The 13,089-nt window shown below is 35.1% G+C and overlaps 1 protein-coding gene across 1 annotated transcript; it reads left to right on the top strand.

Annotated features, from left to right (window-relative positions):
• The first annotated feature begins 2,110 nt into the window (after positions 1–2,110).
• LOC126886197 (uncharacterized) lies at positions 2,111–2,758 on the top strand. Its single transcript, XM_050653056.1, has one exon. It carries the CDS (start codon positions 2,111–2,113, stop codon positions 2,756–2,758), a length of 648 nt encoding a protein of 215 aa, XP_050509013.1.
• Positions 2,759–13,089: the final 10,331 nt, after the last annotated feature.

The raw sequence follows: 13,089 nt of genomic DNA, 5'->3' as shown, positions 1-13,089 counted from the left end.
TTCTCGGAAAACAAAACATGCTTTTGTATTTTTTGTGTCATTTTAAGCAAAAAATGTTTTAATAAGTTTTTTCGTAGGCTGCATAGTTTTCGAGATAAACGCGGTTGAACTTTCAAAAAATCGAAAAATTGCAATTTTTGAACCCGAATATCTTTTGATTAAAAAATATAATGGCAGTTCTGCTTACCGAATTTGAAAGTTCAAGTCAAATTATATCGGTTTTGATTATTTGCATTGCTAAAAATTAATTTTTTTATTGTTAAACAACGCTATAAACACCTAGTGCTTGAGTGATGTTTTCAATGATCTATCATTTAAAATCGAACGAGTAGGTAGAGTAGGTGCAAGGGCAAGAGAGACTATTTCTACGTAGCATGCATGTAAACGCATGTATTAGGCACGGGAAATACTATGTGTTTATAGCTTTGTTCAACAATAAAAAAAAATTAAGTTTTAGCAATGCAAATAATCAAAACCGATATAATTTGACTAAAGCTTTCAAATGCGGTAAGCAGAATTGCTACTTATTTTTATTTTTTGATCAAAAGTTATTCGGGTTCAAAAATTGCAATTTTTCGATTTTTTGAAAGTTTAACCGCGTTTATCTCGATAACTATTAATCCTACGAAAAAACTTGAAGGAACATTTTTGCTTAGAATGACCTAAAAAATACAAAAAAATGTTTTGTTTTGCGAGAAATCGCTGTTATCTAATTCCTCAAGTTCTTTGTTTATAACAATCTTATCGACATCCGGATCAACTGTTACCCAAAAAATTCGTGTTCTTCGGGTCAAAAAACATGAAAAAAACTTGGGTAAGTCCATCTGAATAAAGGAGGCCGTTGTACCCCTCCTGGTGACAGGACTATAAACTCTGTTGCTGTTCCAGGCATTCTCTCTCTCTTTCTATTCCCTTTTCTTCTTATGGAGTATTGGGCGCTCTTCCGTTTCTTAGCCAAAAGTGAAATATGACTGATTGGCTGGATCAGCGCATCCTCTTCTGTTTTATTCTTTCGAGATTTCCTCTACAAGTCTTTTCCATTCCTCTTTATTTCTCGCTCTCTGTTTGACTTCTCTTCATCTCAGTCCAATTCCTTCATGATCTCTTGTTACAGTTATTCTCCAGCGATTATCGGGTCTTCCTCTTCTTCTTCGTCTGGTTAGTATTCGAGTGCTTGTCTGGTTGTATTATTTCGGTCTTTCCTTAGAGTATGTCCAATTAATTTCCATTTCCTTCTTTTAATCGTGACTGTTATTTTCCCTTGTTTTGTTTTTCTTCATCTATGTTTGTTATTTTATCCGGCCAATATATTTTCAGGATTTTCTCTTCCTTTGTCCAAGATTCTGCGCCATACACTAATATACTCTTAATGCAGCTGTTAAATATTTTGATTTTGGTTAATTCTGATATATTATATCGCGTGTCTTTTAGATTTTCTTTAATGAGTTATACGCATGTTAGTATTATTTTTTCTACATCTGATTTACGGAGAGTTTTTTTCCATATTTGATCCGAGACATGTAAAGTTATCTACCTACCTCCTCTATTTGTCTTTCAATATTTTGAAAGCTTGTCGATCTTCTTTTGCATATGGGTGCTGTGTTCGGTTAGGAGAAAAATGCCGCCTGCGAACTCCAAGTCCTTAACTGGTCATGCAAATTCCACCTATTACCTGTTTTTTATCGCTTACTTTCTGCATAATATATATATATATATATATATATATATATATATATATATATTGGAGTCTAGGTTGAACCGTGATAGTGTGTACATGTGTGTGTGATCGCTCCGTATCAAAGTTCATACATTGGGCCGGTACGAGTTTAGTCATCCACACTACATTCACTGAGACAATTACAGGTAACATTAGATTGTAATTAGCATAAAATAAATAGATAATTCTTTATACGTATTTGTGTGAAACAGTGTTATAAAGAAAGATAAACAAACAACAGAAAAAGCTGAGAGGGATAAGCTTCTTGACCTTCGCAAGGTTGAATTGGGTTGGGTAGCTTTGCGCTCTGTCAGCGTTCGATTATTTACAACAACAATACATTGTTATACACACACAGATATATTTATACAGAGTGATACAAACCACATAAGGATGAGCGACTGGGACGAAATCAAAAATTTAATAACAAATTTGACGTCGGAAATGCGTAAAGATCTGAAAGAAATTAAAAATGATTTTCAAGAATACAAAAAAACACTGAAAATTTTCAGAGAAGAAAATATTGAATTAAAGAAAGAAATTAACGAACTGAAGATGAAAGTTGAAAATTTGGAAAAATTGGAAGAAAAAGTCGAAAACATCGAAAAATACAAGAAGAAAAATAACATAATTATAAGTGGATTTAAAATACGGGACAATGAAGAAGAAGCGCAAGAAGAAATAGAAAAATTTGTCGAAAACAAGCTACAAGTTGTTATTAAAGCGAAAAAATTGACAAAAATAAACGAAACAATGTGCGTACTAAAACTGAACAATCGAGAAAAAGCAGATGTAATGAAAAATAAACACAAACTAAGACACGTCAAAGGCCAAAAAATATTTATACGCCATGATTTAACAGAACAAGAGAACAAAATCCAGAAAAGCCTACAAGAAATAGCAAAAGATAAAAGAAACCAGAACAAAAAGGTAGTAATTGGGTACCAGAAATTAATTATAAATGGCGAAAAATTTATATGGAATAAAAAGAAAAATACGATTGAAAGTACGAATACTCTTCATGATAATTCAAAAAACTAGTGGAACATATACAGGACGGAAACATGGAGACGACCAGCATAAGAAAAGGAAAACGAAATATGATAAAAGGAAGAGCGAGCACATGGAAAATTGGAACATGGAATATTCGAAGTATTTACGGAAAAGAACAGGATTTAATAGAGGAATTTGAACAAGCACAACTAGATATACTAACAGTATCGGAAACAAAGAAAAAAGGCAAAGGCGAAATTAAACTTAATAAAGGTCATTTGATGATATATAGCGGAGTGGACAATAAACAAAGAGCTGCAGCCGGAATAGGATGCATAATACATGAAAAGCTAATAAATAGTGTAAACACGTGGGAGGCAATTAACGAAAGAATATTAAAAGTAGAACTAACAGGCATAAACGGAGAAAACTGGATAATATTAGCCGTATACGGACCAAGCGAAGACGAGAATTCAGCAATAAAAGATAAATTTTGGGATGAACTGACGAGAATTACAGAAGAATGCAAAGGAAGAATATTAATTGCTGGAGACTTCAACAGCAGAGTTGGTAAACAAGATCACAAATATAACACAGTAATAGGTACACATGGGAAAGATACGAGGAACAATAACGGCAAGAGATTGCTTGAATACTGTCAACTACATAATCTAATAATAACAAACACACTCTTCGAACATAAAAATATCCACAAATACACACGGGAAGTTATAAGCAGAGGAGAAAAATCAATAATCGATTATGTAATAGTGGAAAAAGACTATAGGGCAAACATTACCGACACCAAAGTACGAAGAGGTGCAGAAATCAATAGTGATCACTATCTGGTGGTAACAAAAATTAAACACCAAATTATGAAGAACGAGGAGCAGAAAATAAATAAAGAAAGAAAAGTAGAATTTGAATCAATAAGATCTTACAAGTTGACAGAAGAAAATGTGAGAACTAAATATGAAGAAATAATAAATCGAGAAATTGAAAAAAGGCTATTAATAATGAGAGATGCAGATGTGGATCAGTTATGGAATAGTATAAAAGAAATTATTATTGAGGCATCTAAGGAGGCATGCGGCGTAAGTAGAACAACTAGCAACAGGAAACAGACATCGTGGTGGAATGAACAAATTAAATCAGAAACAAAGGAAAAGAAAAGACGATGGAAAATATACCTATCAAACAAAACAACTGAAACGTATGAAAAATATAAAGAACAACGAAAAATAGTAAAAAATATGATAAAAGATGCAAAAGAAGAAAGTTGGAAACAATTCGGGGAAAAACTAGAATCAGATAGTAAAAGTAACCAAAAGCTGTTTTATAAGACCATGAAAACATTAAGAAGGGGAAAAAATACAGTTCAATTGACAATTAGAGACGAAACAGGAAACATTTTGACACAGGAAGAAGAAATAATGGAAAGATGGAAAAGGTATTTTCAAGAACTATTATCAACTGAAAACGAAACACCACATTATACAATTAACGTGACAAATACCGGAGAAACCATAGAAGAAACGCAAGACACTGCAATAACATGGGAAGAATTTACACAAGGATTGGTAAAAATGAAAAATGGAAAGTCACCAGGGCATGATAAAATAACAACTGAGATGCTCAAATATATGGGAGTACAAGGACAACACATATTATTACAATTAATAAACAAGATATGGAAAGCTGAAAGAATACCAGAAGAATGGAAGATCTCGTTGATACTACCCATATTTAAATCTGGAGATAAAAAAGAATGCAAAAACTATAGAGGCATAATGCTCTTATGCTCGGCGATGAAACTGTACGAACAAATATTACAAGAAAAGCTGACAAAGATAATCGATACAACATTAGCAGAAACTCAAAGTGGCTTTAGAAAAGGAAGAAGTGTGCAAGATCACATCTTCACTATTAAACAGATCATTGAGAAAACGAAACTCAGAAGAGGAAAAGCATATTTTGCGTTTATCGACTTACAAAAAGCGTTTGATCTTGTTCCTCGGCAAAAAGTATGGTCGCTCCTAGAACAAAGAGGAATAGCAACCAAACTAAGGAAAAATATTGAATGTCTATATAAAAATACGACGAATTGTGTTATAACTAGAAACCTCAAGTCAGAAAATTTTATAACAAAAGATGGTCTAAGACAGGGAGGAGGACTAAGTCCAACATTGTTTACGTTGTTTATGGACGAAATAATTAAAAAATGTAGTCAGAGAACAAAACACCTATTTGTAGGATACAAAAACTTACAACCGATCGAAATATCAGAGTGTGCTTTTGCAGATGACATCGTTATAATGGCAACAAAAGAAAAGGACCTACAAGAAAACTTACAAACGTGGAGTGAAATATTAGAAGAAAGTGGCATGAAACTAAACCTAACAAAAACAAAAGTGATGGTAGTAGCAGAAACTAAAGAAAACGTGAGTATACAGATCAATGGTATACATATACAACAAGTTGAATGCTTCGAATACCTGGGTGTAAAAATTGAAGATTCAGGTCAACAAGGTTTAGAAATCGATAAACGTATAGAGAAAGCAATAAATTCATATTATGCAATGAACACAACTTTTATAGGAAAAAAGGAAATAGCGCAAAGTACAAAAATGAAAGTTTTTAAGGCAATATATAGACCCATACTCACCTTCGGTTGTGAATCGTGGACATTAACAGAGAGGCAGAAGAGCAGAATACAAGCGACGGAAATGAAGTACCTAAGAAGAGCGAGAGGAGTTACAAGACTTGACAGAGTAAGAAATGAGCAGATAAGGGAGGATCTGGAGGTGGAATCAATCTTAGAATTCATAGAAAAAAGACAAATCAGCTGGTGGGGACATTTACAAAGACTAGACGATAGAAGACCGGTAAAAATGATTTGGGAAGCGAAAGTAAATATCAAGAGGAAGAGAGGAAGACCAAGAGAAACATGGGACCAAGCTATTGGAAAAGTTCTACAAAAGATAGGCAAATCCTGGAAAGAAGCAAAAGTATTGGCACAAAATAGAAGACAGTGGCGTAAATGTGTACACAATATCTAAGTTATTATTGTAATCCCGACACCAATAGGTAGAAGGGAATTTGATTATATATATACATCCGTCGCCAACATCCGGAACGGATAGGCACCTTAAGAAGAAGAAGATATATATATATATATATATATATATATATATATATATATATATATCAAACAAATGAAATAGAGAATGTGGAAAAATCCCCTTACGAACAATTCACACATCCACCATTTCAGGTTGGGAAAAATTTCTTGAATAGAATCAAAGATCCAAACACCTGTTCTTAGAAATGTGTTTCGTCCTCTTCAACCTCTCTGGGCTTATCAATAAAGATGAGAGGTTGAATATCTTTAGACACATTCCATCAAAAAACAACATTCGAGACCCAGACATAGCAGGAGCGTATATCTACGCCGCATAATCTGACCATGACAGCCTCACGTTTTAATTCCCTAATTACTATAAGTAAAATATATGTTTGAAAAACAAAAAAAAAAAAACAAAAGATGTAAATCTTTGAAACACACTCAGTGATCAAAAGATCTAAGTTATTGGTTTACCGACCAAACGTAACTAAATCAAACAAATGAAATAGAGAATGTGGAAAAATCCCCTTACGAACAATTCACACATCCACCATTTCAGGTTGGGAAAAATTTCTTGAATAGAATCAAAGATCCAAACACCTGTTCTTAGAAATGTGTTTCGCCCTCTTCAACCTCTCTGGGCTTATCAATAAAGATGAGAGGTTGAATATCTTTAGACACATTCCATCAAAAAACAACATTCGAGACCCAGACATAGCAGTAATAAAACCAATAACTTAGATCTTTTGATCACTGAGTGTGTTTCAAAGATTTACATCTTTTGTTTTTTTTTTGTTTTTCAAACATATATTTTACTTATAGTAATTAGGGAATTAAAACGTGAGGCTGTCATGGTCAGATTATGCTGCGTAGATATACGCTCCTGCTATGTCTGGGTCTCGAATGTTGTTTTTTGATGGAATGTGTCTAAAGATATTCAACCTCTCATCTTTATTGATAAGCCCAGAGAGGTTGAAGAGGGCGAAACACATTTCTAAGAACAGGTGTTTGGATCTTTGATTCTATTCAAGAAATTTTTCCCAACCTGAAATGGTGGATGTGTGAATTGTTCGTAAGGGGATTTTTCCACATTCTCTATTTCATTTGTTTGATTTAGTTACGTTTGGTCGGTAAACCAATAACTTAGATCTTTTGATCACTGAGTGTGTTTCAAAGATTTACATCTTTTGTTTTTTTTTTGTTTTTCATATATATATATATATATATATATATATATATATATATATATATATATATATATATATATATATATATATATATATATATATATCTTCTTCTTCTTAAGGTGCCTATCCGTTCCGGATGTTGGCGACCAGCATGGCTATCCTAACTTTGCTTGCTGCTATTCTGAATAGTCCGGTTGTCGATGTATTAAACCACTTTCTCAGGTTTTGAAGCCAAGATATTCTTCTTCTCCCTGGTCCTCTCTTTCCAAATACCTTGCCTTGAAGAATGAGTTGCAACAAGCCATATCTCTATTCATTCCTCATAACATGGCCAATATATTCTAGTTTGCGCTCTTTGATTATGTTAATAATCTCGCATTCCTTGCCTATTCTACGTAGAACCTCAATATTAGTCACACGATCCACCCACGAAATTCTCAAAATGCGCCTGTAACACCACATCTCAAATGCCTCGAGTTTTCTCAAAGAAGCCTCGGAAAGTGTCCAGGCCTCTACTCCGTATAATAACGTAGAAAATACATAGCATCTGATGATAGAGATTTTGGTAGCAAGAGGTAAATCGTGGCTTCTGAAAAGAGACTTCATCATTATGAACGCTGATCTCGCTTTTCCTATGCGTTGTTTTATTTCACTTGAGTGGTCCCACTGGCTGTTTATGTTGGTACCAAGGTATGCGTAGCTGTCGACCCTGTCAATTAGTTGTTGGTTAACCAAAAGCTGTGTATTTAATATTTCGCGCTTACTGACTACCATATACTTTGTTTTTTTCGTATTGAGATCAAGTCCGTATTCTCTACTTATATCTGATATGCGCGACATTATTCTTTGCAAACCATCTAGACTGTCTGCAAAAACTACAGCGTCGTCGGCATATCTAATGTTGTTCAGACGCACTCCGTTGACTAATACGCCTTCCTGTAGTTCTCCCAGCGCTTGCTCGAAGATACATTCAGAGTATATATTAAACAGCACCGGGGACAGGATGCATCCTTGCCTCACTCCTCTATCTATGGAGACTGCCTCTGTTAATTGGTCTTCCACTTTAATATTGGCAGTTTGGTTGTAATACAAATTATATATGATTCTCAAGTTTCTATCATCTACTCCCGCTTCTTTCAAGATGTTTATGAGTTTATCATGTTTTACTCTATCAAACGCCTTTTTGTAGTCGATAAAACAAATATACACTTCACAGTCAACATCCCTGCATCTTTGCATAAGCACTTGGACAGCGAATAGAGCCTCTCGGGTGCCTAAGGCATCGCGGAATCCAAACTGCGTCCATGATATCTGTTGTTCGCATTTTTTATATATTCTGCCATGTATCACCTTCAGAAACGTTTTGAGTAAGTGGCTCATTAGGCTAATTGTTCTGTAGTCTTCACATGTTTTGGCATTTACTTTTTTGGGTAAAGTTACGAAGGTCGACTTTAACCAGCTTTGGGGTATTTTTCCAGTTACGTATATTTTGTTGAATACGGTTGTTATCCATTTTATTCCTTGTTCATCCATAAGTTTTAGGAATTCTACATAAAACTGGTCAGGCCCTACAGCTTTACCATCTTTAGTTGTTTTAATAGCTGACGTGACTTCTTCAATGGTAATCGGGGGTCCTGTTTGGCATTCAATGTCTTCAATGGTATTCTGCCTTTCATCTGCAAAAGTTACTTCCACATATTTCTTCCACGTGTCTAGTTTTTCTTCCACACTTAACAGTGGTTTGCCTTGGTTATCTGCCAAACACCCAACTCTTCTAGGTTTGTATAAGCCTGCAGCTTCTTTAACTTTTTTGTGCATATTGAATGAATCGTGTTTATGTTGCAATTGCTGGATTTCCGCACACTGTTCTCTTAGTCGTGTATCCTTAGCTATTCTAATTGCTTTTTTGATATCTTTATCTATTCTTTTGTATAATGACATGTCCTGATCTTTGGACTTTCGCCTCTCTTCCATCATATCTAAAATCTCGTTTGTCATCCACGATTTCTTCTTTATTTTTGGTGGTTTGAGGAATTTCTCACGTATGTCTTGTGAAACTGTATGCAACTTTTCTATCTCCTGGTCCATTACATCCGATTGAATAACGGTATTCAAGTTGTTCTGTATATACCGTTTTACACTCTGTTCTGTGTTTTGGTCTTTTAATAGCCTTATGTCGAATTTTGGATTGACACTACGTCTAACCTTCTTTAGCCTGAGCTTAATTTTGCCAATCAGTGGGTTATGGTCTGACTTGATATCAGCTCCTGGGTATGTCTTGACTGATGTTATGCTGTTACGGAATCTTTTATATATATATACTCTATATATATATATATATATATATATATATATATATATATATATATATATATATATATATATGATTAATAAAAGTATAATTATATATATATATATATATATATATATATATATATATATATATATATATATATATATATATATATATATATATGAAAATTACTAAGTTCTCGGGAAGAACCGCGTTGAGAATTTATAACTCGACGTTTCGGCACCCTTTTTGGAGCCATTATCAAGAGGGGTATGGTTCCGTTCGAGTTCGGGGTCTCAATCTGCCTACTCCCCTCACTCGTGACGTACCAGTAGTGTCTTGTTCTCTAGGAGAACGGTCAAGCGGCCTAGGAGAACGGTCGATTTTAAGGAGCGGACAGGGGCGATGGTTTTTGCTTTCTCGAAATCTATTTGGTGACCTGTCTGAATATGATGTTGGGCAAGGGCTGAAGTAGTGTCGGAATGTTTTACCGTATCTACGAACATTCCATATCTGTAAAACATTCCGACACTACTTCAGCCCTTGCCCAACATCATATTCAGACAGGTCACCAAATAGATTTCGAGAAAGCAAAAACCATCGCCCCTGTCCGCTCCTTAAAATCGAGAATCATCCGTGAAGCCATCGAAATTGAAAAACGCCCTCACAGCCTAAACACACGCGATGACGCCAAAAGACTGCCGGCAACATGGCGACCGCTGCTTCGGCGAATCCCCACGTCAGTCGATCCCACTCAGGCCTCTCCCGCGCATACAGTTCCCGCGCGCACTGAGAGTATAAAAGGAGCTACACAGGCGAAGACAGGTCGTCACTCGACACTGAGGAGTAGGCAGATTGAGACCTCAGTGCCGCTTGACCGTTCTCCTAGAGAACAAGACACTACTGGTACGTCACGAGTGAGGGGAGTAGGCAGATTGAGACCCCGAACTCGAACGGAACCATACCCCTCTTGATAATGGCTCCAAAAAGGGTGCCGAAACGTCGAGTTATAAATTCTCAACGCGGTTCTTCCCGAGAACTTAGTAATTTTCATTTACCTGACCGCGGAAATCTTTCCGAACATATATATATATATATATATATTAATCTATATATATATATATATATATATATATTAATCTATATATATATATATATATATATATATATATATATATATATATATATATTAATCTATATATATATATATATATATATATATATATATATATATATATATATATAGATTCGAGTTAGAACGTCCTACGACGTTGTCCGATGCCCAATTGCCATCGCGTCCTATCATTACAATCGTCCTCTGTCAATCCTCGTTCGCTCATTGATCTTCGAACTCCTTCCATCCACAATTTCTTTGGTCTTCCTCGTTTCCTGTGTTCCGGTGGTATACATTTTGCTACTTTCTTTGGTAGTCTTTCTTCTGGCATTCTTTGAACATGCCCATACCATATAAGCTGTTTTCTATCTATGCAGTCGATCACAGTTTCTTTTAGACCCATTTCTTCCTTAATTGTGTTGTTTCGAACCCTATCAAGTTTCGTTTTTCTAGCTGCTCTTCTTAGTACATCCATTTCTGTGGCTTCTATTTTCCTGATTTGGTGTTCTTTCAGACGCCAAGTTTCAGATTCGTACAGCTGTGTTCTGTGTGCTTTTTATCATTGTGTCATAATATATTCTCAATTTTCTTTGTTTTCCTATTTCAGTACTCCATAATATTCCATTCAGAGATTTAACTAATTTTCTAGCTTTATTTATTCTACTGTTTATCTCTGCATCATCCGTTCCTTCTTTGTGAAAATTTATTCCCAGGTATTTACAGACTTCACATCGTTTTATTGTTTTAAAGTTGCAGGTCAGTAGTTTCCTCTCCTACGCAGAGGTACACCGTCTTTTCCATGTTCATTATCAAACCCCATTTTTCAAATTCTTCATTCAATTTTCGTGTCATGTACTCGAGATCCTCTTTGTCATTTGCACATATTACTTGATCATCGGCAAATTGGAGGGTATCCAAACAAGTATCATCGTCCACCTGTATGCCAATTCCTTTGCATTTCGATTTCCACTGGTGGAGAGCTCTACCAATGTAGATTTTAAAAAGTGTCGGTGATATGCAGCACCCCTGTCATAGGCCTTTATTGACTCTAAATGGTTCCCATATTCTGTTGCCTAATTTTATCTGGGCTTCCATGTTGTTGTATATATTCTGAACAGCCTTTATGAGTGTATGAGTGATTGAAGTTTCCTGGTGTACCTGCCATTTGCAGTATCTGCATGATCCAATCCGTTATTATTAGGAATAATGTGGTCGACAACACGCGCTCTTGTTTAACTCCGTTTTGTATAGCTATATCTTCTATCATTTCTCCCACATGTTCCAGTTTGGCTCTATATTCCTTGTAGAATAGTCTGATCAAGTTGATATATTTCATTTGTAGTCCATACAGTTTTAGAATCTCCCACATCTTTTTTCGGTTTACACTATCGAAGACCTTTTCACAGTCAATAAACATTATGTTTATATTTTTTTGCCATCACTAGCTTGTTCCAAGATAATTTTTAGAGTACAAATGTGGTCGACAGTGGAACGTTTAGCGCGAAAGCCTGCTTGGTTGCTTCTTAGTTTCTTGTCTAGCTCTGGCTTCAGTCTATTCAATGATATTTAGACATTATTTTCGATGTGGCTCTTAGCATAGTTATTGCTCGCCAATTCTCGCATTTACTTAAATCGCCCTTTTTGGTATCAAATGATTACACCCTCGTTCCTCCATTCCTTTGGCAGCTCCTCGTCAGTCCATATCTTTTTAAAAAGTTTATGTAATATTTCTGATGATTCGTTTGTGTCGGTCTTTATTAAATCTATCGGTAGGTTGTCGCTTCCAGCGGCTTTGGCATTTGTTAGTTGTTTCAGTGTGTTTTGTATTTCTTCTTTCGTAATTTCATCTGTGCTAATGTTTAACTCCTCTATTACATTCTCTTCGTCTATATCTGGTGTTTCCTCGTGTTTGGAGTATATTTCCTCGAAGTGTTCTTTCCATCTTTGTATTATTTCATGTTGTGATTTAATTATATTTTCTTGTTTATCTTTGATTTGTTTATTACAGTTTAGTGCTTCCACTGTCAAATTACGGATAATAGTGTATTATGTTTTCAGGTCGTTTTCTTGCGCAGATTTTTCTGACATTTTTAGCATATCATTTACATAGTTTCTTTTGTCTTTTCTGGCTTGCTTTTTAACTGCTATATTTTATCTTTGTATTTTTTCTCTAGCGCTCTTCCTTCTTCGGTTGCTCCCGTTTGTAATATTTCGTCTGTAAGTTTCTTTCTGTCTTCTATTAGTTGCAATGTGTCTCTGGTGTTATCCGTTTCGTGTTTCCTCTTGCTTCAGGCATTAAGGATTGAACAAATTTCTATCGAGTCAAATTCATTTTCGTAATCTACCCTAGCTGTCCACAGTGTTATATTGTATTCGTTTTATTTTACTCGATTAGTGTTCTTATTACTTGTATATGATGCTATAACCTTTTCTAGTTTTTAACTTTTAGTTGTTAGTCGCAATGTAATTATCTTCACAAACAGCTTAGCTTATACAAGACTGATAAGAGGCTAATAGGTCTATAGCAGTGGTTCTCATCTTTTTGAGTCATGTATATAGGGCAGACCGGCGTTGGTTGTTACAGGGGCAGGTTGTTACAGACGCTTTTATTACTTACGAATAGTCGTTGACTCCATAACAAGTCTGAAGAATTTCGCGCAT

Source organism: Diabrotica virgifera, chromosome 6, assembly GCF_917563875.1.
Source record: "Diabrotica virgifera virgifera chromosome 6, PGI_DIABVI_V3a".
Taxonomy (NCBI): Eukaryota; Metazoa; Arthropoda; class Insecta; order Coleoptera; family Chrysomelidae; genus Diabrotica; species Diabrotica virgifera.
Note: the sequence above shows the minus strand (reverse complement) of the source record. Positions and strands in the feature narration are given on the sequence as shown.

Bases quoted from the DNA above. Each gene is read 5' to 3' on its own strand.
- LOC126886197 (XM_050653056.1), top strand. From the start codon at position 2,111: ATGAGCGACTGGGACGAAATCAAAAATTTAATAACAAATTTGACGTCG.